Here is a 22,876-nt window from a genome sequence, read left to right as displayed (position 1 = left end):
CATTCCCAGCAGTCCCTGCCTCTGATACAGTACAGTGCCCCTCTCTCACTACAGTCTCCTCCCACTGGTCACCGCCATGACTTGCATAACGTGGCCTAAGCTGCCTTCAGCCACTTGATGTACTCTCTCCTGCCCTAGGGCATGTTGCCTTGTCCCACTTACCAGGGACATACTTGCACTACTCATCTGTCCTGTGCAACCTGACCAGCCCACACCTAAATCTATCCAGGACATAGCACCGGGGTGGGGGCTTGGAGGGCGGTATAGACTAGTGTCTCCTTGGAAAGCTGAGAATTCATAGGGCCTGGTTTTCCACAAGGGCCAAGTATCCTCCGCTCCCTCTGCACCATGAAAAGCTATGCCTAAAACATTAAATAATCCTGTGTTAATCCCCACATGCTCCATAAGGGGAAATTCTATGTGCTCTATCGGCCAGAGCTGTCCTGGCTGGAAGGAACAACACATCTGAAGCTCTGGCTGGGAGTGTTCTGCTGCTGGATGCTGCAGTCTTGCCCTGGTTGTACACCATGTGTCTGTTCTCCTTTGTGTAACAAGTTCTGGTTAAAGTATGTATCTTGCTTGGTCATCTTTTGCCCAGTTCATTCTGTATCCCCCTTCCTTGTTCTCCTGCCTGCTCCTTCCCCCACAATCAGAAGATGGCTGGGAGCTTCTTTGTGGAGAGATGATGATTTTGGTGCAGGTTTGGAAAGAGTAGGCAGGAGTGGTGAATGAGTCCCTACATGGCTGGTGCCTTCTACACCATCCGAAAATGTGAATGCTGGCACATCAACCCCTTTCCTTCTGCCTGGAACCACGGTAGCTCCTCTCAGACCAGATGGCGGGGCTGCTGGCTCTTAAATCAGCCTGTCTGAAAGTGGTGAAGAGAGGGAGAAGGCGGAGGTGTCTTAACCTGTTAGGAGCTGGAAATAAATCCAGTCTCCTAATCGCTACTGTAGCCTGAATGTTTGGGAAATGACACCTCTGAAGAGTTAACCACCTGTTGGCTGACCCTACTGCATAGCAAAGCACAGCCAAAACCAGCCAGAGCCCCCTTCATTTGTTGGCACAAAATGCCTTCCTGTGTGTTTCCTTCACTCAGATCACGGTGGCTAGTTGATCCTGTTTCATTTCCCCTGCAACAGGCTCCTGGCTGTGCAGCAGGTCTCCAAAATGTCTTGCATGGCGTGTAAGTGACAGGAGGGGTGGGGAAGTGCCCTCATTGCCTGCCTCTCGACTAGGATTTAGATGCCCCCGTGTAAAATGAATTGTATTTGGCCGGAAGAGGGGTGTCGTGCCCTCTATTGAGTGAGAACCTCTAAACTCGTCAACAATTGCTCTCGCTGACAGTGTCTGCTACAGCTTAAATTCTTTCTTGCTTTGGGCAGAGCTCCTCTGAGAGCAATGCACTGACCCGTCTGAGTCCAGTGCCAGTTCTTTCTCTGCCGAGGCACTGGCTTAATCCCAGCCTACGTCTGATTGTTTCCCTTTGCTGCACTGAGGCTTACGAGGTAATCTAGTCATTCAACTGAAAGTAGATGTGAACAGCCCTAAATGTTGAGAGGCCTTAAAATGGGGGCGGCATCCTAGCTAAGTGCCAAAAGACTTGCTACCTTCAGGCCCTTGAATCCTCTGCTGATGGGCATGTTATGAGCTCTGTACCTGCTTTGTGGGGAGACGCCTTCCCACCCCCTGCAAGGGGCCCATGTTGCAGCATCACTGGCTTGGACTAGCTTGTGCTCTGCCACAGGTTGCTGGCTGTATGACCATGTGGCACAATATCTTTGAGATTGCTGCAGATACCAATCCCCACAATGAACTGGCTGACGCAAATTGAAAGGGGAGTAGTGGCTTCTTACCTGCCTGCTGCTGGCTGCCCCAGCAGAGTTTTGGGCTGTACTAAACCCTAGCAGGCGTGATCCTGTAGTGCAAACCGGGTATCAGTAAAGTAATACAGAACCAAGTCAGTTGACCACTGCCCCATCACCTCCTCAGGAATCCTGCCTGATGCTGATTCTGGGGCAGGTCTGGAGCTTGCATGCACAGATGTGCCGGGAGAATGGGTACTGTTGCTGGGGAAGGCTGATGTAGCCCCAGCCCTCTCTGCTCAGACAGGCCCCATCCTCCCTGCAGCTTCAGAGCAGACATCCTGTTTGGTTTGAGTCTGAGCCAGTGCCCTGATGAATGGACCCCTTGTCGGCATCCTCCATCTCCAACCATTTCAGATGGGCCCCTGCAAATTAAGGGTACTGGTGTGTAGCTGGAGAGCTGAGAATGGGAGGAGGGAAGGAAAGAGGGATTGGGCTATAGCCACAGCTTAACTGTTAGAGGGTGACTATGAAGCCTTTGGACAGAGAGAAATTAGCTTTTCTCCAAGCCATGACTCTCTTCGGGCTCCTCTTGTGCTTGTTGCCTGGAGGCCAATGAAGTCAAAGGGCCCATGATTAAGACTCTTAGTAGTCCTGCTGGAGAAGGGAGAATAGGGAGCTCGGGCTCCATGGCACATTCCAGCCTTGGCCTCTCCAGTGAGAAGGGCTGTCAGCACCACTGGTGGGGGTGCTAGCATCAAGGACGCTCCACTGGCTGTTCCTGATGCAGCCTATGTCCCTTCTGCTGCACCAGCTCCCCTGGCATCACTGGAGGAAGGTGGAGTGCTATCTGCATCCTCTCCTTCTGGGCACAACCTTTCACCAACCCTTAGAAACACAGTGCATCTAGCCTCTTCCTGGCCATCAATGACACTCCTCGGCCCATTTATGTGCAGTCCCTGCCCCTCCAATGCAAAGGGACCCAAAGCATCCCAGCTGTTGAGCACTTTATTTCTCTGTGTACAGATTTCAAACAGCACCTCTTGGGGCTCTCCTGCGATGATGGACTCTGGCTGTGTCATCCACACAGTTGCACGTGATGCTCGGCGCTCTCTCTCTCCACTACCGGGGCCTGTCCTACTGCTTTCCCGCCACACTGCTTCCCTTCCTCAGCTGTAGCCACCTGTCACTAGCGAGGCCTCCAAGTACGCTGCTTTGGATGGGCAAATACTGGCCTTAGAGATCTGCTTTCCCACTGCCTCTCACCCTCACAAGCCAGGCCAGCAAGCACAAGGAAAGGCAGGCACTTGCAGCTACTACACTACCCAGGCTGGAGGCTAGCAGGGGAGCAGCCACGGTCCAGTGTTCAGGTGAGGGGAGGGGTTAAGCAGTGGTAGTTCTGATTGCCTCTTCCAAGCAGCCTGACCCTCTCTTTCCCCATTCAGTTGCTGCTCTGTCCTCTCCTAGCAGTTTCAGGGCGTACTATGGAGCAGGCCATTTATGGGTTGCTTTCCCTGATGGACAACTGGAGAGAAAAGATCCTTCCCAAGACCCAGGGCAGCAGGCCCTGCTGCCTTGTGGGAGTTTGGACGGGTAAAGAGCATGCGTGGAGGTACGCACCCAGAGTTTCTCATCACAAGCGGTCATGCGATCAATGCTACAGTAAGGGGGTGGTTAAAGGGCCACTTCTAGTCCTATTGTATAGGGAAGCAGGGAGGGGATCTGCTTTATAGAGCCGTGTCTTCAGCCTCGAACTGAGGCCCGAAAAGCTTCTCAGCAATGGCTTTGCCATCATATTTGGGCAGGTTACCACCAAAATCTGCTGGCAGGATGTCAGCATCGATCTCCTGGTAGAAGGACTCCAGCTCCTCCCCATGCACAAAGACCTGGAGTGAGATGGGAAGGAGGGACACAGAGCTGAGCACAGCCACGGCACAGGGGGTTTCAGACACACAAAGGGGAGCACATCCTCCTAGACAGCATGCCCCAGTCCTGAGGAAGCCAGATGATGCCAGTTGGATGGCTGGCGTAGGCCCTCAGCAGACTAACCATGAGCCACGCAAACAGCTCTTCCTTGAGGGGCACTGCAAGTTTATCTTCCCAGCTGGTCCCCAAATGAAACAGCAGCGGGGGTGATCTTAGCACTGTCATCCACCTGGGCATGGTGAGCCAAATGCAGTGAGCAGGTGCCCCCACCACTTCATACACCCCTCCGTGTTCGACCCATTTTCCTACAGGGCCCTGTCTGTGCATACCTACCAGCTCCTGCACCCTGGCATTGCTGGGAAGAGCTCAGTAAAACCCTAACTACGGGCAACACTACAGCTCAATGGGAGGTCGATAAACCAGGTTTGAGCATGTTTATCCATTTAGCCATTGACTGCGTTTCTCTCATTGTCTAGCAGACTGGCATCAGCACAGTCCACCCAGGAGCAGAGAAGCCATTAGGCAGAGAAGCAGAAGACATCACTTTATCCCTTGGGTTTTCTTTGCTTTGTCCTGATTTGGGTCAGAGCCTTTGTGTTCCCTGGTCCCACCCCTCTCTGCATCTGCAAGGACAGTTCATGCTGGCCCTTCCCCCACACTCACCCTCTCCAGGAGTTTGCTCTTCAGGAAAGGTTTGACCACGTTGTAGGTGGTGGTGAAATACCAAGGCTGGTGGATGAAGTGAATAGCCTTGAATCGAGCTGGGAAGGAGTCCTACAGATCCCAAACCCATACAAAGAGTGTTACATGGGCAGCGTGGGCATGCCAAGAAAGCACTATGCAGGCGGGGCAAGGCAGCCGTGGCATAGGTGGAAAAAGTCACCGTAGATGGGCTATTTCTTTCCTCCTCTCCTCCTTTTCCCATCACCCCATTCCCTGTTAAAACCCCACTTCTTGCAACCATCTTGAGGGCCCTTTTGTGTTACCCTACTACTGAGGGCTGTGCATCCTCTTCTGCCACCGTGCAAAGCCAATTGTGTGCTAAGGCGTTGCTAGGCAGCAGTAGCACCTCAAGGTCCACAGGAGAAATACCTCTCTACAATCTAGTTCTTCTGGCGGGAGCTGCCGGAGCCCCCTCTCTTTGGTCTTATTCCAAGAGCACAGGATCAGCCAAATTCTGGGTGTGAATCTTTGTCCAGCCCAACTAGTGTCTCAGTGGGGAGAATGGTGGGGATGGACCTTGTGCATGGGACAGGACATCAGCCAGCGAACACGGTAGAGGATGGTGACTTCACTTTCAGAAGTAACTTTTTGGTGGGGCTGAGGGCTGAGAAGATGGTCTTGCAGAATGATGCCAACCACGCTTGCGCTGCCAAGCAGGGCAAAGAGCAGCCCAGGGAATGCCACATCTGCTAGGTGGAGCTGTATCTTCACAGGAATTATGAACTTCTAATGAACCCATTACTAGGATACCATTTCTGGCTTCAGACTCCCTCTGCAATGTGCTGCTTTCAGCAAGGATGTTTGCATCAGCCAGCGAGTCTTGGCTGCCCAGTGTAGTCCCTGCCAGTACTGAATGATGAGAGCTCCAGTATGGATCTTACTAGTACAGTCGTGCCTGTCTACATAAAGGCATTTTCTATACCTAAAATACCTTAGTGCTGCTATCCTTGGCTTATCCCCTCCCTGGGCCAGGTGAACGCCTCATGGCCCTGCAGATTCCACAGGGTTCGTTTGCCACTGCTTTGAGTCCCATCTCCTATGGGCAACCTAAGCCTGTATCCCCCTCTTGTTGCCTACATGGGGGTAGCAGAGGGATAGCTTCACCTGCAGCATATCCACCATCTTCTTGAGTTCGGAGGGTTTGATGCCAGACGCCTGCTGCATGGTGAAGCCCTTGAAGTTCTCAATGATGCAGAGTCCGTTGATCTGGGTCTCTTCGTTCTCCAGCAGCTTCTCTAAGATAACGCAATATGCGCGAAGAATCTGAGCCGGAGGAAGAGAGACAGAGGTCATTAACATGCAAGTGCAAGGGCCTGGCCAGGTCCAGCCATTATGGATCCCCTAGCATATTTCCTCAGAATCGGAGTGTTATCCCCAACATCCTATTCAAGTTCCAGCTCTGCCAATGATATTCTGCCTGCCTGAATTCTCCAGGTTTCTGCCTCATTTCTTATCCACATTATGCGGTGTTGCTGTGTGCTGTTAAACAGCTGCCCTATTCCACCCTAGAGGCTGGTGCATTTTAGTGCTACATGAGTGATTCCCATAAATACAATTGGGTACCATGTGACTCAAGATGGGTCAAGAGAACGTGTAAGTTACACAGTGCAGACTCGTCTCACCTGCTGAGTGTGTTTGGGCAGGTCCCTTCCCCTCTCTGTATAATGGGGATAGCAATAGTGACCTTGCTTTGTAAAGTACTCCGAGTTCTGCTGATGAAACGTGCTATCTGAATTCTAAGTGTTGTTAGCACTGTGACACCTGCTTCTTATGGCCTGTGGAGTGTGTTCAGGGTTCCCTTGGGCTGGAACATGCTCTAGCCATGCAAGCAGAGATATTACTTAGTAACATCAAGCCTGGGGGAAATAGCTTTGCTTAGACCTTGATCCCCAGAATGGGAGGGGTGGGACCCCCTGCTCTAACTGAGGGAAAGAGGAGCCCGGGATCGGATACCCCTGGGAGTGCATGAGGAGTGGAGCTCTGACATGTCCGAGCAGCACAGCTGAGCTGACCTCGTCAAAAGTGATCTCTTCGTAGTCCCAGTTCTCAATGTTGAAGAGCATCACCACTCGGCCGTATTTGTCCCTGCTGGCCAGGATGCCGGGGTAGCCAGCCTCGATGGTGCTGCGCACAGCCTCGGGCGTCAGGTTATCAAAGAGCTCTGGGTACTGCTGGCGGAAGTTTACATAGCCTGGAGTCAGCAAGAGAGAGAGTGTATGCCAAGGTCCGGGATGAGAACAAATTCCCTTCCCCGATGTCAGCGCCGGGACCGGGCCCTACCCGCAAGCAGCTTGCACTGCGATGAGTGAAGGGCCAAGGAGTCTGGTTCTAGCTGCTGCTGGATCTTGTGTGTTCCCAATGCAGAATAAGGTGTGGTTTTGGACTGCACAAAGGCCCACGCCCAGAGCTCCAGTCAGGCCTGGTTCATGTCAGCCACAAGATGTTGGAGCACCCTAAACTCGCTGCACAAGTGAATGGTACTCCACAGGGCAAAGGGGAATCTACTAGCTGTGGTCAGGGCAGTGCCACACTCCACTCAGATGAGATTCAGAAGTACCACCCAGCACAGAACGTTACCCTTCTTTCCTGCTTGGTACCCAAGGATCTTGAAGGTACCCAGTTTGAGACCAGCACAGCTAAAAACCTGCTCCAGCCTGGCACATCACAGCTCTCCCCAACTGGGAGCCACAGTTGTCCTTCCCTGGCAGCATATTACCCCTCCTCATCTCGAGAGCCCCAGCTGACACCCCCATGTCCCTCCTCAGTCTCGGGAGCCTGATCAGTGATTTTGATGGTGTAGGTTGTTTCGTTCCTCCGCTGCTGGGTGACTCGCTGCACTCTCCCATAGCCAGCCCCGCCTCCAGCCCCACTTTTCCTGGCATCCTGTAGCCATTAAAGGCTGTCAGGCATGAAATGAGGAAACTCGCCCTGGGAAAATGCCAATGGACAAAGTGCGTCCCTTGCCAGCGGCTTCTGCTTATCTTCCAATCCACTGCCACTAATTATGGCCTCGTTATCCCAGACACAGAAACAAAGGAGCCTGGAGCCAGAGCCAAGGCCTTTGTGGCCACCTCAGTCTGGGGCCACCTTTCCATCTCCCCCTTCCCTCCACCCCAACCTGTCTCAGCAGGTCAGCACACAGAGATGCTTCAGTTGTCACTGCCTGTTGGAAACCTAGGGCAAGAGCTCCCAGAGGAGCTGAGCACCTCACTGCTCCTGCCTGCCCCACACTGGCCTCACCTGCCCCTCTGGCATCATCTGCTTGCCCCACAACCTCCAGTCCTTTCGCCCACCTCTTATCTTCTCCCCTTACATCATTCTTACACCTGGACCCTGGCAGCAGCAGGATACACTGGGGCAAATGGGGACATCAGCCCCTCTCCGCAGAGTGTAAGACGGTGGGGATGGATGCTGCATGGAGCCCTATGTCTTACTTGACAGCAGGCCTGGGGTGGGACATGGGCTACTGTTGATGGAAGGGGGATAAGGATCTGCCCACATGAGCGGGGGGTGCCCTTGCCCCCAGCTTGGGGACTAGGGAAGGTTAGTGGAGAGGAAGGGAGTGCTCCACCTTTCAGTAGGTCATAAGCTCTGTTGACGTCGAACTTGCGGGCGCGGATGAAGCGAAGGAAGAAGGAGTCATCCTTTCCTGTCATCTTCTCCGCCACTGCCTTGCACACCTCCTCGCCCCCGCTGCCTCTCTCACGCACCAGCTCCCGGAGCTCCTTCACGGCCGACTCCCGCTTCTCCTCTGTCTCATTCAGCTCGTCCTTTGCCTAGGGCAGGGTGGAAGGAGACAGGCGCCTGATGCAGCAGTAGCACTGCTTAGAGGGAGCGAGGCTCCCGGACCCATGACTGCACGGCCAGAACACAGGGCCTCCTGCCCCCGTAGCGCAGGCCCCTGCTGAAGACTTCATGTGCCATTTACTGCTGCTTTACTGGCCCCCAGACTCTCCTGCTTCAGCTGCAGGAAAGACCAGGCCTGCCAGCCTGTGCAGTCACCCTAGGCCCAGGGGCTCTGTCAGGGCCCTGGCCTCCAAGCCTCCCATGAGGAACTGACTCATCACCTGCATTAGTAGCAGCTGCAAGAGGAGTTAGCTTCAGATGCCTGAGCACCAAGAGGCGGTTTTAGGTTTGACATTAGTGAGGGGCTAAGGTACTGCTCATGAAATGGATAACTGGCCGCAGCCAGGCAGAGCAGAGTCGGGCTGTGCAGACTGTCCCCTCGCTGCTCTTTGAATGCCCTTCTGATTAACTTAATCTAGCCAAACGGGTTTCCATGGCACCTCAGTCCTGCCTTAAAGCACCTTCGCAGCCCCACATCTCTGCTGTCCCAGTCTTGGGATTCCACCCCGCCCTGCTGATTCCCCTCCAGCCTGCCTTGTACCTCCCCACACCCCCCTGCTCTCATTACTCGCCTTTCTTGAGTATTGTCAGATTGCGCAAAGACGTCTGCTCCCCATTTGCCTGTGTGACCCCGTGCTGGTTAGAGCAGTGTTGCTCTCCAGTCCGGCAGACCTTGGCTCTGCTCTGGGATGGAGGATTTGGGACAGTGTCTCTGCCTTGCTTGGCAGATTCCATGTCATCGCCTGGCCTGTTCTCTGTGAGTTGGCCTGTGAGCTGTTGGCCACATCACTCCTCGAGACCCAGATTATGGAGGAGGGCAGCTGTGCCAGTGTCACTGTAGGGGCTTGGTGTCCGTCTCTCATCCTTAAATGAGGCTCCTGTGAGGAAGCTTCCAGACCTGCTCCCTCAGACAAAGGATCCATTGGAGAGATTTCCTCTGAGATCAGAGCAGATTAATCCCCTTCCTCACTCTGCTGGAGGGGACACATCCTACACCGCACAACTAAGCCTTATCCCCTTCCTCTATTACACCTCCCCTCTGCCTCCTTGTGGCTGAGACTTAGCCACCTGCCTCCCCCATACACTTGTCCCCTCCTCTCTCACTATCCGATGGGTTTGTTTGTGGGGGGCAGCCTGTTCACACTCCCCCAGAAACACCGCAAAGGGGTTGCATGTATCCCCTGGCAGGGATGGGGTTAAAGCCCCTCCCCAGACAACCATCTCTCCCTGTGCTCCGCTAACCAGCGGGGGCTCCTGGCAAGGAGCCTGAGGAGCCTCAATAGCAGGCAGCCAAGTGGCAGAGTGGTGGGGTACAAACCCCAGAGGAAGAGTCAGCCATGCAAATATATTGTATACAGCCCGGCCAGCCAGAGAAAGGCACTCTGCCCCGGCTGAGTGCTCAGTGGCATCTAGTGGCCAGCATGGTCAGCAGCCTTGTGGAGGTGGGGAATGACTAGGGTCTTGTCTGAGTAATGGGAGCAATGTGGGGCTGGGAACGTTGATAGGTAGCAGGGGATGATGAGCAGGGGCAGAGGCTCAGCCTCAGATGCTTCAAAGGAGAATCCGGCCTGTTCCCATCTCCTTGGTACCTCCTGCCCCCTCACTTGCTCCCCACCCCCTGGTATGTGACCTCCCCGTGGGCCTGGCTTTCCTGCCCCCTCTCCCATGCTGTGGCTCTCACCTTCTGAATGGTGTGTGGGGGGACTTTGTCACACTTTCCGAAGATGGGGCCATGGTCCTTAGTGGTGAGTCGCTCGAGTTTGGTGCGAAGGGCTTGCTCCTCCTCGGAGACGATCCGGAACGTTCCAGTCTGGGACCAAAACCACAACTCGATGAGAAGACATTGCCAGGCTCGCCAGGCCCAGGCTGGGGCTGTTCATTCAGTAAGCCCTGAGAGCAGAGATGCCTACTGTGCCCACGGCAACACCTGAGATGCCAGCTCCCTGCGCTGACTTATCCAGCAAAAGTAACAGGGTCACCATGGGAGTCGCGGGGGGGCTCCCTTGGGCTGGGGGAAGTGTTGGGGTCAGCAAGGGGAGGGCTCCCTCAGGCTGGGGGAAGTAATGGGGTCCATATTGGGCTCAGCAGAGGGAGGGCTCCCTTGGGCTGGGGGAAGTAATGGGGTCTGTGTTGGGGTCAGCAGAGGGAGGGCTCCCTCGGGCTGGGGGAGGTAATGGGGTCTGTGTTGGGGTCAGCAGGGGGACGGCTCCCTCGGGCTGTAAGAAGTGTCAGGTCTCGGTTCTGGTTTATATGGGGAAAGAGGTTGCAATGGGACCTGTGTCAGGGTTTGACAGGGAGAAGGTTCCCTCTGCCATTGTGTTTTGGCTCCTGCACTTATCGTGGGCTGACAGAATAAATCTAGTTTATATTTGAAAGATGCCTTCAAGCTCATGAGGTTGGCAAATGCCTTTACTCTGTGCACACAAATCCCCCATTAACACATGCGATCACCCGGGCAAATGGCATGGTGCGATTTTGTGGGTGCCTTTGAGGAAACCCTGAGGAAACGTGGTCCTTGCTGTCTCACCATGAGCCACAGGAGCTGCTCAGAGAACACACATGGCCAGCTATGAGAGACTTGGTAGTGCTGCCACCCAAAAGTGTCCCCTTCTGTCCTCTTCCAGCTCTATGGAGAATGGGGGTGGGGGTCTGACTGTTAGCTCGGGAAACAGAAGGTGCGGGTGACACCCAGGAAGTGTGGGGGAGAGGAAGGCAGGAGGATGGGAGAAGCGATTAGGATTGGAGGGAAGCAGGGGAAGGAATTTGGCAGTGTGTGACCTCCAGAAGAAGAAAGGGGAGTGTCCATGTACCAGCAACGCAGATACAGGTAAACAACCGTTTTCATGTTCTCTCCACAGGTACTAATGCGGAGAGTGGACTAGATGATACATCTGAGGGAAGGGAACAGAAGGAGACTCAGCCGATTGGAAGGCATGAGATGCACTGTCCTAGGGATGGGGGTTCCATGACCACCGCTCCCAAGAGAAGGAGGCGGGTGGTGGTGGTCGGGGACTCTCTCCTCAGGGGGACTGAGTGATCTATCTGCCGCCCCGACCAGGAAAACCGGGAAGTCTGCTGCTTGCCAGGAGCTAGGATTCATGATGTGACGGAGACTGCCGAGACTCATCAAGCCCTCAGATCGCTACCCCTTCCTGCTTCTCCACGTGGGCACCAATGATACTGCTAAGAATGACCTTGAGCAGATCACTGCAGACTACGTGGCTCTGGGAAGAAGGATAAAGGAGTTTGAGGTGCAAGTGGTGTTCTTGTCCATCCTACCCATGAAAGGAAAAGGCCTAGGTAGAGACCGTCGAATCGTGGAAGTCAACGAATGGCTACACAGGTGGTGTCGGAGAGAAGGCTTTGGATTCTTTGACCATGGGATGGTGTTCCAAGAAGGAGGAGTGCTAGGCAGAGATGGGCTCCACCTAATGAAGACAGGGAAGAGCATCTTCGCAAGCAGGCTGGCTAACCTAGTGAGGAGGCCTTTAAACTAGGTTCACCGGGGGAAGGAGACCAAAGCCCTGAGGTAAGTGGGGAAGTGGGATACCAGGAGGAAGCACGAGCAGGAGAGCGCGAGAGGGGAGGGCTCCTGCCTCGTACTAAGAAAGCAGGACAAACAGTAAGTTATCTCAAGTGCCTATACACAAATGCAAGAAGCCTGGGAAACAAGCAGGGAGAACTGGAAGTCCTGGCACAGTCAAGGAATTATGATGTGATTGGAATAACAGAGACTTGGTGGGATAACTCACATGACTGGAGTACTGTCATGGATGGATATAAACTGTTCAGGAAGGACAGGCAGGGCAGAAAAGGTGGGGGAGTTGCACTGTATGTAAGAGAGCAGTATGACTGCTCAGAGCTCCTGTATGAAACTGCAGAAAAACCTGAGAGTCTCTGGATTAAGTTTAGAAGTGTGAGCAACAAGGGTGATGTCGTGGTGGGAGTCTGCTATAGACCACCAGACCAGGGGGATGAGGTGGACGAGACTTTCTTCTGGCAACTAACAGAAGTTACTAGATCGCAGGCCCTGTTTCTCATGGGAGACTTCAATCACCCTGATATCTGCTGGGAGAGAAATACAGCAGTGCACAGACAATCCAGGAAGTTTTTGGAAAGTGTAGGGGACAATTTCCTGGTGCAAGTGCTGGAGGAACCAACTAGGGGCAGAGCTCTTCTTGACCTGCTGTTCACAAACCGGGAAGAATTAGTAGGGGAAGCAAAAGTGGATGGGAACCTGGGAGACAGTGACCATGCGATGGTCGAGTTCAGGATCCTGACACAAGGAAGAAAGGAGAGCAGTGGAATACGGATCCTGGACTTCAGAAAAACAGACTTTGACAACCTCAAGGAACTGACGGGCAGGATCCCCTGGGAGAATAACATGAAGGGGAAAGGAGTCCAGGAGAGCTGGCTGTATTTTAAAGAATCCTTATTGAGGTTGCAGGGACAAACCATCCCGATGTGTAGAAAGAATAGTAAATATGGCAGGTGACCAGCTTGGCTTAACAGTGAAATCCTTGCTGATCTTAAACACAAAAAAGAAGCTTACAAGAAGTGGAAGATTGGACAAATGACCAGGGAGGAGTATAAAAATATTGCTCAGGCATGCAGGAGTGAAATCAGGAAGGCCAAATCATACTTGGAGTTGCAGCTAGCAAGAGATGTTACGAGTAACAAGAAGGGTTTCTTCAGGTATGTTAGCAACAAGAAGAAAGTCGAGGAAAGTGTGGGCCCCTTACTGAATGAGGGAGACAACCTAGTGACATAGAATGTGGAAAAAGCTAATGTACTCAGTGCTTTTTTTGCCTCTGTCTTCACGAACAATGTCAGCTCCCAGACTGCTGCACTGGGCAGCACAGCATGGGGAGGAGGTGACCAGCCCTCTGTGGAGAAAGAAGTGGTTAGGGACTATTTAGAAAAGCTGGACGAGCAAAAGTCCATGCGGCCAGATGCGCTGCATCCGAGAGTGATAAAGGAGTTGGCGGATGTGATTGCAGAGCCATTGGCCATTATCTTTGAAAACTCATGGCGATCAGGGGAGGTCCTGGATGACTGGAAAAAGGCTAATGTAGTGCCCATCTTTAAAAAAGGGAAGAAGGAGGATCCTGGGAACTACAGGCCAGTCAGCCTCACCTCAGTCCCTGGAAAAATCATGGAGCAGGTCCTCAAGGAATCAATTCTGAAGCACTTAGAGGAGAGGAAAGTGATCAGGAACAGTCAGCATGGATTCACCAAGGGCAAGTCATGCCTGACTAATCTAATTGCCTTCTATGACGAGATAACTGGTTCTGTGGATGAGGGGAAAGCAGTGGACGTGTTGTTCCTTGACTTTAGCAAAGCTTTTGACACGGTCTCCCACAGTATTCTTGCCAGCAAGTTAAAGAAATATGGGCTGGATGAATGGACTATAAGGTGGATAGAAAGCTGGCTAGATTGTCGGGCTCAAAGGGTACTGATCAATCACTCCACATCTACTTGGCAGCTGGTATCAAGTGGAGTGCCCCAAGGGTCGGTTCTGAGGCCAGTTTTCTTCAATATCTTCATTAATGATCTGGGGGATGGCGTGGATTGCACCCTAAGCAAGTTTGCAGATGACACTAAACTGGGAGGAGAGGTAGATACGCTGGAGGGTAGGGATAGGATACAGAAGGATCTAGACAAATTAGAGGATTGGGCCAAAAGAAATCTGATGAGGTTCAACAAGGACAAGTGCAGAGTCCTGCACTTAGGACAGAAGAATCCCATGCATCGCTACAGACTAGGGACCGAATGGCTAGGCAGCAGTTCTGCAGAAAAGGACCTAGGGGTTACAGTGGACGAGAAGCTGGATATGAGTCAACAGTGTGCCCTTGTTGCCAAGAAGGCCAATGGCATTTTGGGATGTATAAGTAGGGGCATTGCCAGCAGATCGAGGGACGTGATCGTTCCCCTCTATTCGACATTGGTGAGGCCTCATCTGGAGTACTGTGTCCAGTTTTGGGCCCCACACTACAAGAAGGATGTGGAAAAATTGGAAAGCGTTCAGCGGAGGGCAACAAAAATGATTAGGGGACTGGAACACATGACTTATAAGGAGAGGCTGAGGGAACTGGGATTGTTTAGTCTGTGGAAGAGAAGAATGAGGCGGGATTTGATAGCTGCTTTCAACTACCTGAAAGGGGGTTCCAAAGAGGATGAATCTAGACTGTTCTCAGTGGTAGCAGATGACAGAACAAGGAGTAATGGTCTCAAGTTGCAGTGGGGGAGGTTTAGGTTGCATATTAGGAAAAACTTTTTCACTAGGAGGATGGTGAAGCACTGGAATGCGTTACCTAGGGAGGTGGTGGAATCTCCTTCCTTGGAGGTTTTTAAGGTCAGGCTTGACAAAGCCCTGGCTTGGATGATTTAGTTGGGGCTTGGTCCTGCTTTGAGCAGGGGGTTGGACTAGATGACCTCCTGAGGTCCCTTCCAACCCTGATATTCTATGATTCTAAGGAACTGAGCTTCCTGATGGCTGGAGCTGTAGGCTGTAAAGTAGGAGAAGAAATGGGCCTGGAAGGCACCTAGGCAGACAGCATGTTCTCACACAGTCACTGCAGCAGGATGCCAGCCAGTGGGACTTTTCCAGCCTGCTAGATGTTGCACTCTACTGCACTAAGATATTTCAATAGCTTCCATTGCGTGTGAGCTCACGATTGGTGCAGCGAACACTGTGTAAATACCTGCATGGCAAGCCACTAGATCACTGCCCTGACCATTCAGAATAGCATCAGTCTGTGTGTGTGTGCCCATTAACATCAATGCTGAGCCAACCTGACTGCCAACCTTATATCCCCGCACCTAGCTGGCTGAGAAACTGGGGAGTGAGGTTGTTGTGCACATCACCTGGGCCTGGCACTGTGGAAAAGGAATGTTTACAGCTCAGCTGGCTTTCCCCAGCTCTGTGAGTGAATGGAGAGCAATGGCCCATTCTTGGCCCGAGTTCCCTGTTAGTGCAGGGGAGGGGACGGTGCAGAAATGAACAATGGAAGTACTCACTATTGCAGACATGCTGCTTCCTTATCGTCCACTGGACACTGAAAGAGACAAGGAAGAATCCCACATTAACACTAGCTGGGGAAGCATTTCTAAAGCTTTCCCCTGCCCCAACACCAGCCAGGAAGCTGTGCCCTGGCCTGAACTCACCCCACCTGCTCTCCAGCTCTACAGGAGTCAGGAGAAGGGGTGGAGAATTTGTCTGGAGATGGGATGTAAATGGGATTCGCCATCAGATACCCACCTCTCCCCTTCACTTAATTCAGATAATTAATGCCACCTTCTGTCCATGGAACTCAAGCGGTTTTATAAATATTAAGGTTAACGTTTGCCAAAATAGCCTTGCAATTTGGGTGTCTTTATTCTGACTCCTGGGGACTGATTTTTCAGGGATGCTGAGGACTCCCAGCTCCTATCTGGGGTTTTGGCAAACTGTATTCTGAGCAATAAGGAGGTCTCAGTGGGCATCACCACAGACCCCCTGAGCTCAGTCAGCTAGGTTCTATCTTGTTCATTCATGGAAGACAGAAACACCTAGTTCCATTGTGGTCAGGAAGCAGATGGAGGGATTCCATGCAGCACGGCTGGTACCAGTGCACAGAGCCAGCTGAGAATTTCATCTGGCAACCAGTCCATAAAGGATCTGGTGAGAGTCACTTTGGCTGTGGAATACTCTAAGCCAGAGGCACCTGATGAAGGTTAGACGGGGCATGGATCAGCGTTCATGTCTTGCTCCCCGTCAGTACTCGGCCTGGGCTGGGGAAGCTAATGATACAACCAGCGGACCAAATTTGGTGATGAATCCACCTGAGCTACGTTTTGCATACACTAAGAAGAAAGTCAGATTGTCCAAGAGAGGTTTCTGGTGGAGGTTTCACGCAGCTCTGTGGTGCCTCCATAAAGCTAGAAGAGTCTTTCCAGGATGGCCAGTCTAATGTCTTGTGCTGCCAGCGTTGCCTAGTAGGGTTGGACAATTCCCAGAAAGGTGCCTTCCCACTTCTAATTCTCTGCTTGACTCCATGGCTCCCTGTTCTCTAATTCAAGGGTTACAGTTGGTCCGCAAGAGTCTTTGCAGGGACATGAAGAGGAATGCACAGAACCCCCTATTGTAATCTGAGGCGGTATCTTGAGTTCATGCTTTTGTTGTGAGAGCAACTCTCCAGACCTGCCTGAAGTTTTATGAAGAGCAACAATATGTTCTATTTCTATCAAGCTCTTAATCCCAAAGGACCCAGAGTGCTTTCCAAACTATGGACCTACTTCTTGACTTTGCTGGGGCTGCACAAGTATAAGTGGGAGAAGAACTTGCCCCTCTATCTAGGAATCATTTCATCCCCCATTGACAAGCAGGTATTTCAGTTCTGGAGTACCCTACACAGTGCTGCCAGCGCACCTGGATCCTGAACTGCTGAACCTCCTGCTATTCCCATCCTGAGCCCTTCACTCAGCTCTGTTCTTGGACCTCAAACCACTGGACAGCAAAAAAACATAGCATCTCTTCCATGCATGATCCACTTTTTCAGGTAGAGGTTCCTCAATCCTCTGACAGGCAGGTGCATCTGTTCCCCCTTATTGCCCAAATCCTAGCTGTGAAGGATCCTGTTTGAATGCACCAGACAGAAAATAATTCTCCTTGATCAACTTCCACCCACAGACAGTAGGACTCCTTTCATCATGCTTGTTGCCCAGCTCCCTGTTCCCTCCCGGAGGTGGGTTGATGTTTCTGCTTGACTTGACATTCAAGTCCTTTTTTGGAAAGTCAGATCCATTTCCACAGCGGGACCAGAGGTGGTGTTACTGAGGCTATCATATGGGTTGGGAAGAACCAGCAGGGAGAGTTCTGAATGGAGAAACAGATCTTCCCTCCTGAGAACCCAAATGCCCTGTTCCCAAAGCTCCCAGGAGCAGCTGCAGGTAACTCAAGCACTAATGAGCAGCCCAGATGGGCAGCCACTAAAGGCGGCTGTTTGTCAACACACAACAGGGAGGATGAGCTGCAAACATGAAGGTCTCCGCCAAGCTCCTCTGAGCAGCTTCTGCTGCAGGAGGGAGACTGGCAGGTTGGCAGCAGCACTGCATGGGGCTCTCCATCCTGTAGGACCCCCAGTCCCTCCTGTCAGTGAAGCCAGTCTCTCTAGAGCTGTTTAGATCAAAGCCACTCAGTCCATTACAGTGCTTTCCCCCTGCCCGTTGTCTATCAGGCTGGGAAGGGAAGGAAGGGGAGCGTCTTGCTCAGGGCATTTCAAACTACAACTGGACTAAGCCCTGGAGAACTGGCTATAGGGACCAATCCTGGGTTGGCCCCCAGGAGCAGGTAGGGGGCCTGGTTTAACATCTGTTACTACGAGCCTGAGCCGCAGAGTCCCGAATACTTACCGGGCTGCGAGAAGCCAAACCGTCCTGGAGGGGTCAGCGTGTGCAGTTGGGGGGCAGTGGAGAGGAGACTTGACACAGACAGCGAGGGAGTGAGCAGGGCCGGAGTGGAGCAGGGGGAAACCCAGGCGAAAGCTTTGTAGAGTCACCGGGTTGGGATTAGGCCGTCACAAGGCATCACTCACAGAGGCTTTTTAATTAAGTCCGCTCAAAACAGGCAAGAGACCCCATTAAAAAATACAAAAGGCAGATGAGGAGTGGGAGGGGGAGAGCAAGTGGCTCTTGGCTGGCGGGGGAGGGGGGCGGAGAGGGGGGGGAGCCAGTGGGATCTTGGGCCGATTAGTGAAGTATAAAAGCTTCTTATTGTGTAACTGGGCCCTGCTCATTAGCATTCGGCAGTGTGGAAAGGGGAGTAGGGGGCAGAGGAAGTGGGCAGAGTGCCACTCCCCGCTCCTGCAAAAACTCCTTCTGTGTCCTCTAATGCAGAGAGACATGGCTCCATGACAGCGATCACTGAATGGAGGCTAAGGGGGCTGGGTGGGAGGGATGGAGAGAGGGAAGGGCCCTGGGTATGTTTGTGTCCTCCATGCTCTGGCTCATCCCTATTCCCACCAAGGTGCCCAGGGATAAAGGCAATCACCAGGTTGCTCCCAAGCCCTGCCCTTGGGCTCACAGATGCATTAGCTGTTAGAATTTGTGAGGGAATTTGGTCAGGAAAGCGTGAGGAGCTGGCCCCAGGGAACAGAACTAGCAGAGTGCATGGAGGTGCTGGGCAGCCCGCCCCACACAGCTCTGCTGCTCCTCCACCCCGACCTGCACACCCCTTGCTGGTCCAGCACAGGTTCCCATGTGCACAGCTCTACCAATGCACCTCACCTACAGCACCCCCACTCCACCGCTATCCCATCCTGAGGCCTTGGCAGGGCTGCTGTGTGTCTGCCAGCGAGGATGAGCAATGCACAGCTGCTCTGTGGTGTTTGTTTCTTTTTTTAAATTAAAATATGGTTAGAATTTGTAAATTACCCTGGTGCAAACACAGAGAGAGTGAACTGTGGATGCAACCCTTCCCTCTCGCTGTGGAGCATTACAGTGCAGGCACCGAGTTAGTAATTACCAAACATCCCAGCCTTGGTGCACAATGCCTCTGGGGTACAACTATAGACTTGGAACAGAGGCAGCCTTTAATGATGTTCATTGCCAAAGGCAAGACAGTAACTTTCCTCACAGGAGGCAATCTAACTGCAACTGAACAAAGAGAGATCACCAAGGTAAATACACTCTGCCCCGGGGCCAGCTTGTACCTGGGGATCTCAGGTGAAGGCTCTTAGTAATAACCTTTGGAACCTGAAATCAATCCACTAAAAAAGGGACTTTGGAACCTCTTCCAAATGTGTAGAAATATGAAGAGGGGACAGGCCCAGATTCCCTGCTTGGGTAACTCAGCTGACTTCAGGGAGGCTTTGGGCCCAGGGTAGGCTGGATAATGGTGCCTCTTCATCCGCTTTGTTCAGTTGGACAAAGGTAACCCTCTTGGACTTGTTCACTTCTAAAAGGGCCTCCTGGTTTCTCATGTACTTGGGCTGCAATGGGTTCCCTCTCCCATGCACCAAGCTTCAGTTTTTAGCTGTCATGGGGTGGGCCCTCCTTTTCCTTGTGTTGTCAGACTCCCCAACCAGCTACATTGACCAAGCACTCCAAGACCCACCAAGATCTTGCTGTAAAATGAGGCCGATTCTGGTTTGACCCTCACTCCCAAATGGCTGCCCCTTGGGACTTTCCCAAGGACAGTTCATTAACATGCCCATAATGTTTCTGGCCCATGTCAAAAGCAGTAGGGTGCATTCTGGAGCTGACTGAATTCCAGCCGTCTATGGGCATGTCCTACTGGCAGTTCCTCAGTCTCTGCTCCCTAGCCAGGAGATCTCTGAGGATGAAAGTCCAATGGAGCCCAGAGATCTCCCACCTGACCTCTCTTTCCCAAATAATTCTCAGAGCTGAATGTGAGGACTCTTGCCAAATCAGCCTTTTAAATGGAGAACTTGATTTCAGTGGTCACTGGGCATACCTCAGGCTTTTCTCATGTCAGCTGGGGGAGAGGGGAAGGGTATGATGGTCCCACTTGAACACTGAACTCAGAGCCCTGGCACCCAGTCAGAGGGTTCTGTTAGCCAGTGGGTGAGTGGCAACCCAGTTGGAAGCCCTCTCCTTGGGTTGCTAGCCAACTTTGTATTAATTCGTGCTAAGGACTCTGCATCTTTCCATATCTTGAGGTCCTTTCACAGCTAGTGCTGCTGTGGACAAAAATCTCTTCTCTCTTTAATAAGAGGAGGGTCTAACTTCCCCTTGAAGGACACTTCATCCTTGGGAACAAGGTAAGTGAATACAAGGGCCCATTGAGAACCACTCAATCTTAGCCAGGCTCTTATTCTGAAGGAGGTTTCTGAGGGGAGCTCTGGCTAAGTGGCCGGTGCAGGAATGAAGGGTTTTACACAAGGCATGTTTTGTAACACTGCTGGGATTTAAGGATTTGAATTCCATATCGTTGCACTACAAACGGAATTGAAACCCTGCTGGGAAGGAGGAAGGAAGGAGACACATGACTCGGGATGGGGGCAGGCCTGGGGAGAGGTGGGGGAGGAATTGGCTTCTGCCAAAATCACTACAGTTTGATATTCCACCAGCCAGGGATTTGAAACTCCAGCATCTGCGGGTGCACAGTTCCCATTGTAGGCTCTAATGCTACACCTTGCCCACACTAAAATGTCTGGAGCATCCCCTACTCCTTTCTCACCCGCAGCTCAGCCCAGCTAGCGGGAAGATGCCTGATGCTAAGGGATATTGCCAGTGCTGGGAATGATATCTGCTCTGGGAAGCCCAGCCAAGGATGTGCATGTGTGAGGCTCTTCAGGGAGGGTTCCCTAAGGTGTTGGCTCCCCCAGATCCAGTCACAAGGGAGGCTGGCTGGGAGGGTTCCGGATCCCTGGGAGTCTCTCCTGCTTCAGAGGGCGAGTGTTTCCCTCTTGACTTTAACAGGACCTGTGAAAAGCACCTTCCAGATTCACCATCCTGCCCACTGAGCGGTGTCCATTTCCAGTACACTGGGCCCATTGTGGTCGGTTGGGTGACCCGTTTGCAATCGATGGTGCCGGCGGCTGCTTTGTCTGTAAATTAGTCAGAGCCCCTCACAAGCAGGTTGTCAGAGTGGAGAAACTGATGATGATAAAATGAGCATTGTTCTGTCTGGCAGCAAGTGCAAGTATCACTAGGGGCTGCACGAGGGAACACCGGGCTCCTTCCTGCAGCTGGGGTGGCTGGAAAGCCTTCTCTCTCTCTGGGAATCCCCGAGACACAGCAGAAAGGAGGGGGCCACAGGACCCCTAGCACTGCAAAGATCTTGTATTTATTGGCTCTTCTGTGGCAATTGTCGCTATAGTACCTGAGCCTCATGCACGTTGGGAGTTGGGTCGGGATCCCGCTCTGGGAGCTGAGGCCCAGTGAGATCATGTGACTTGCCCATGGTCACTCAGTGACACTGTGGCAATTGGCCCCAAATCTCCTCACTCCCACACAACCTTCCTTCCTCTCAGAGATGCCAGGAGGCTGTGGTTCCTAAGGGGTTTGAGGCTGTGCTGAGTGGAAGCACAGAGCAGTGGGAGAAGTGAGGAGGGAAAGAAAAGACAATCTACCACTGGATGTAGAGGGAGATGGCGGGAAGGGCCAAGGTCTCCCTGGAATAGCAGACAAGAGAGACCAAGTGATCCTAATGGATGGTCCTTGAGGCAGGTCTCTCCTGGCTGCTGCAGCACTTCTGTAGCTGTGTTGGGGAGTGAGTGTCCCCTGCCTGGTGGGTAGAGGAACAGGACTCCAGGTTCCCTGCCAGTACAAGCTCTATCGATTCTGGGCTGAGGCTGGGCTGCAGTCAATACAGGACTCCCGCTCAGGGCAGCAGCAGCTGGGCCCCTCTCCTCTCCTGCTCCTGGGCAGCAAGGACTAGGAGGGTGCCTCACCCATGTGAGCTATTGACACAAATGGGAGTACAAGAGAGGAGTTCCCCTTGCAGCGCTCTGAACCTGAACATAGCCAGCCGAGGCATGTTGGGGCTGGCTAGAAACAATGTTTATTTGCCTGCCTCGAAACAGAACCAGTTTCTGCCCACGATGATCACAGGGCTGGGTGGAGAATTGTGGGGAGGGGCAGGGAGAAGATCCTCTGGGATGCTCCTCAGATTTCACGGCTCATTTCCCCTGAGAAGTGCATGGGCGCGTGGACCGGTGGGTCCCTCAGCCTCTGCTGTAGCATGGAGCCAGGCTGCGTGTTCCAATCGCTCTTAGCTGTCGGTTTATTGATAGTCACATTTTCAAGGCTTGTCTCAAGGAAAAGGATTGTTTTAAATGAACCTTCCTGGAGCCCCAAAGCAGCTCTTTTAACAAATGGCCCCTCCACCTCATCCATGTGTGCGGGGGACGTGAACACCTCCGGCCAGTTGCTGTCCATGTGTCAGGGAAAGGAGCGTCTCTTTGTGACCCAGATTTGACCCAAAACAATGTTTAGAAAGTGCATGTGCATGTTTTGTTATGGAGAGAGAGAATGTGGATGGTGGGGATGCTGTGAAGTTTTTCACAGGAGAGGGTGTGTTGTGTAGTAATCAGTGCTGGGGTAGTAGGAGTCTCACATTCATAGATTCTCCTCCTGGCTCTGCCACTGCTCTGCCAGTGATTTGCAGTGTGATCTTGGACAAGTCATGTCCCTGTTCTGTGCCTCAGTTTCCCCATATGTGAAATGGAGACAGTAACACATACCCACCTCTCCAGGGTCAAGACTGAGGTTTTAATGAAAGCTTCTAAAACACAGTGTGATCTTCAGATGAAAGGTGCAAGAGATATGGAATCCATTGTAACAATGTAACAAGTGCTCTCAGCTGCATTGTGCCTGGAATCCTTTGGGGATAACAGGGCAGGCTGCATGTTGTGTGAAGCAGACTCTGCCAGGAGTCCTGAGTGCTACTCATCTGGATCCCTGCCTGCTGAGGACCCCTGAAGCATGTGGGCTGGTGAGAAGTCAACCCCCATTCAATGTTGCTCTTTTCAGTGGCTCCTGTCCCTGATTAACACAGGGCTTACAAAAGCCCTAACTCTGTGTTTGCTCTGTGTACCGATCATTCCACTAAATCCTGGCTACTTAAACAC

At 52.5% G+C, this 22,876-nt stretch overlaps 1 protein-coding gene across 2 annotated transcripts; it reads right to left on the bottom strand.

Annotated features, from left to right (window-relative positions):
* Positions 1 to 2,789: 2,789 nt before the first annotated feature.
* RLBP1 (retinaldehyde binding protein 1) lies at positions 2,790 to 17,936 on the bottom strand. Of its 2 annotated transcripts, XM_074964806.1 has the most exons (8): positions 17,694 to 17,934; positions 15,321 to 15,358; positions 9,982 to 10,110; positions 8,026 to 8,230; positions 6,467 to 6,645; positions 5,559 to 5,717; positions 4,395 to 4,505; positions 2,791 to 3,691 (listed from the first exon to the last, which is right to left on the bottom strand). In XM_074964806.1, exons 2-8 carry the CDS (start codon positions 15,330 to 15,332, stop codon positions 3,533 to 3,535), a joined length of 954 nt encoding a protein of 317 aa, XP_074820907.1. In that variant the 5' UTR covers positions 15,333 to 15,358; positions 17,694 to 17,934; the 3' UTR covers positions 2,791 to 3,532. The 2 variants fall into 2 exon arrangements, with proteins under 2 accessions (XP_074820908.1, XP_074820907.1); XM_074964807.1 differs by lacking the exon at positions 4,395 to 4,505 and having other exon boundaries at positions 2,790 to 3,691; positions 17,694 to 17,936.
* Positions 17,937 to 22,876: the final 4,940 nt, after the last annotated feature.

The sequence above is a fragment of the Natator depressus genome, chromosome 10 (assembly GCF_965152275.1).
Source record: "Natator depressus isolate rNatDep1 chromosome 10, rNatDep2.hap1, whole genome shotgun sequence".
NCBI lineage: Eukaryota > Metazoa > Chordata > Testudines > Cheloniidae > Natator > Natator depressus.
The sequence above is the reverse complement of the archived record's forward strand: the minus strand, read 5'-3'. Positions and strand labels throughout refer to the sequence as shown.

Excerpts from the sequence above, each read along its gene's own strand:
- RLBP1 (XM_074964806.1), bottom strand. Across the intron at positions 8,231-9,981 it reads CCCCACACACCATTCAGAAG|GCAAAGGACGAGCTGAATGA; the intron begins GTGAGAGCCACA and ends ACCCTGCCCTAG. Across the intron at positions 6,646-8,025 it reads AGCTTATGACCTACTGAAAG|GCTATGTAAACTTCCGCCAG; the intron begins GTGGAGCACTCC and ends TGCTGACTCCAG.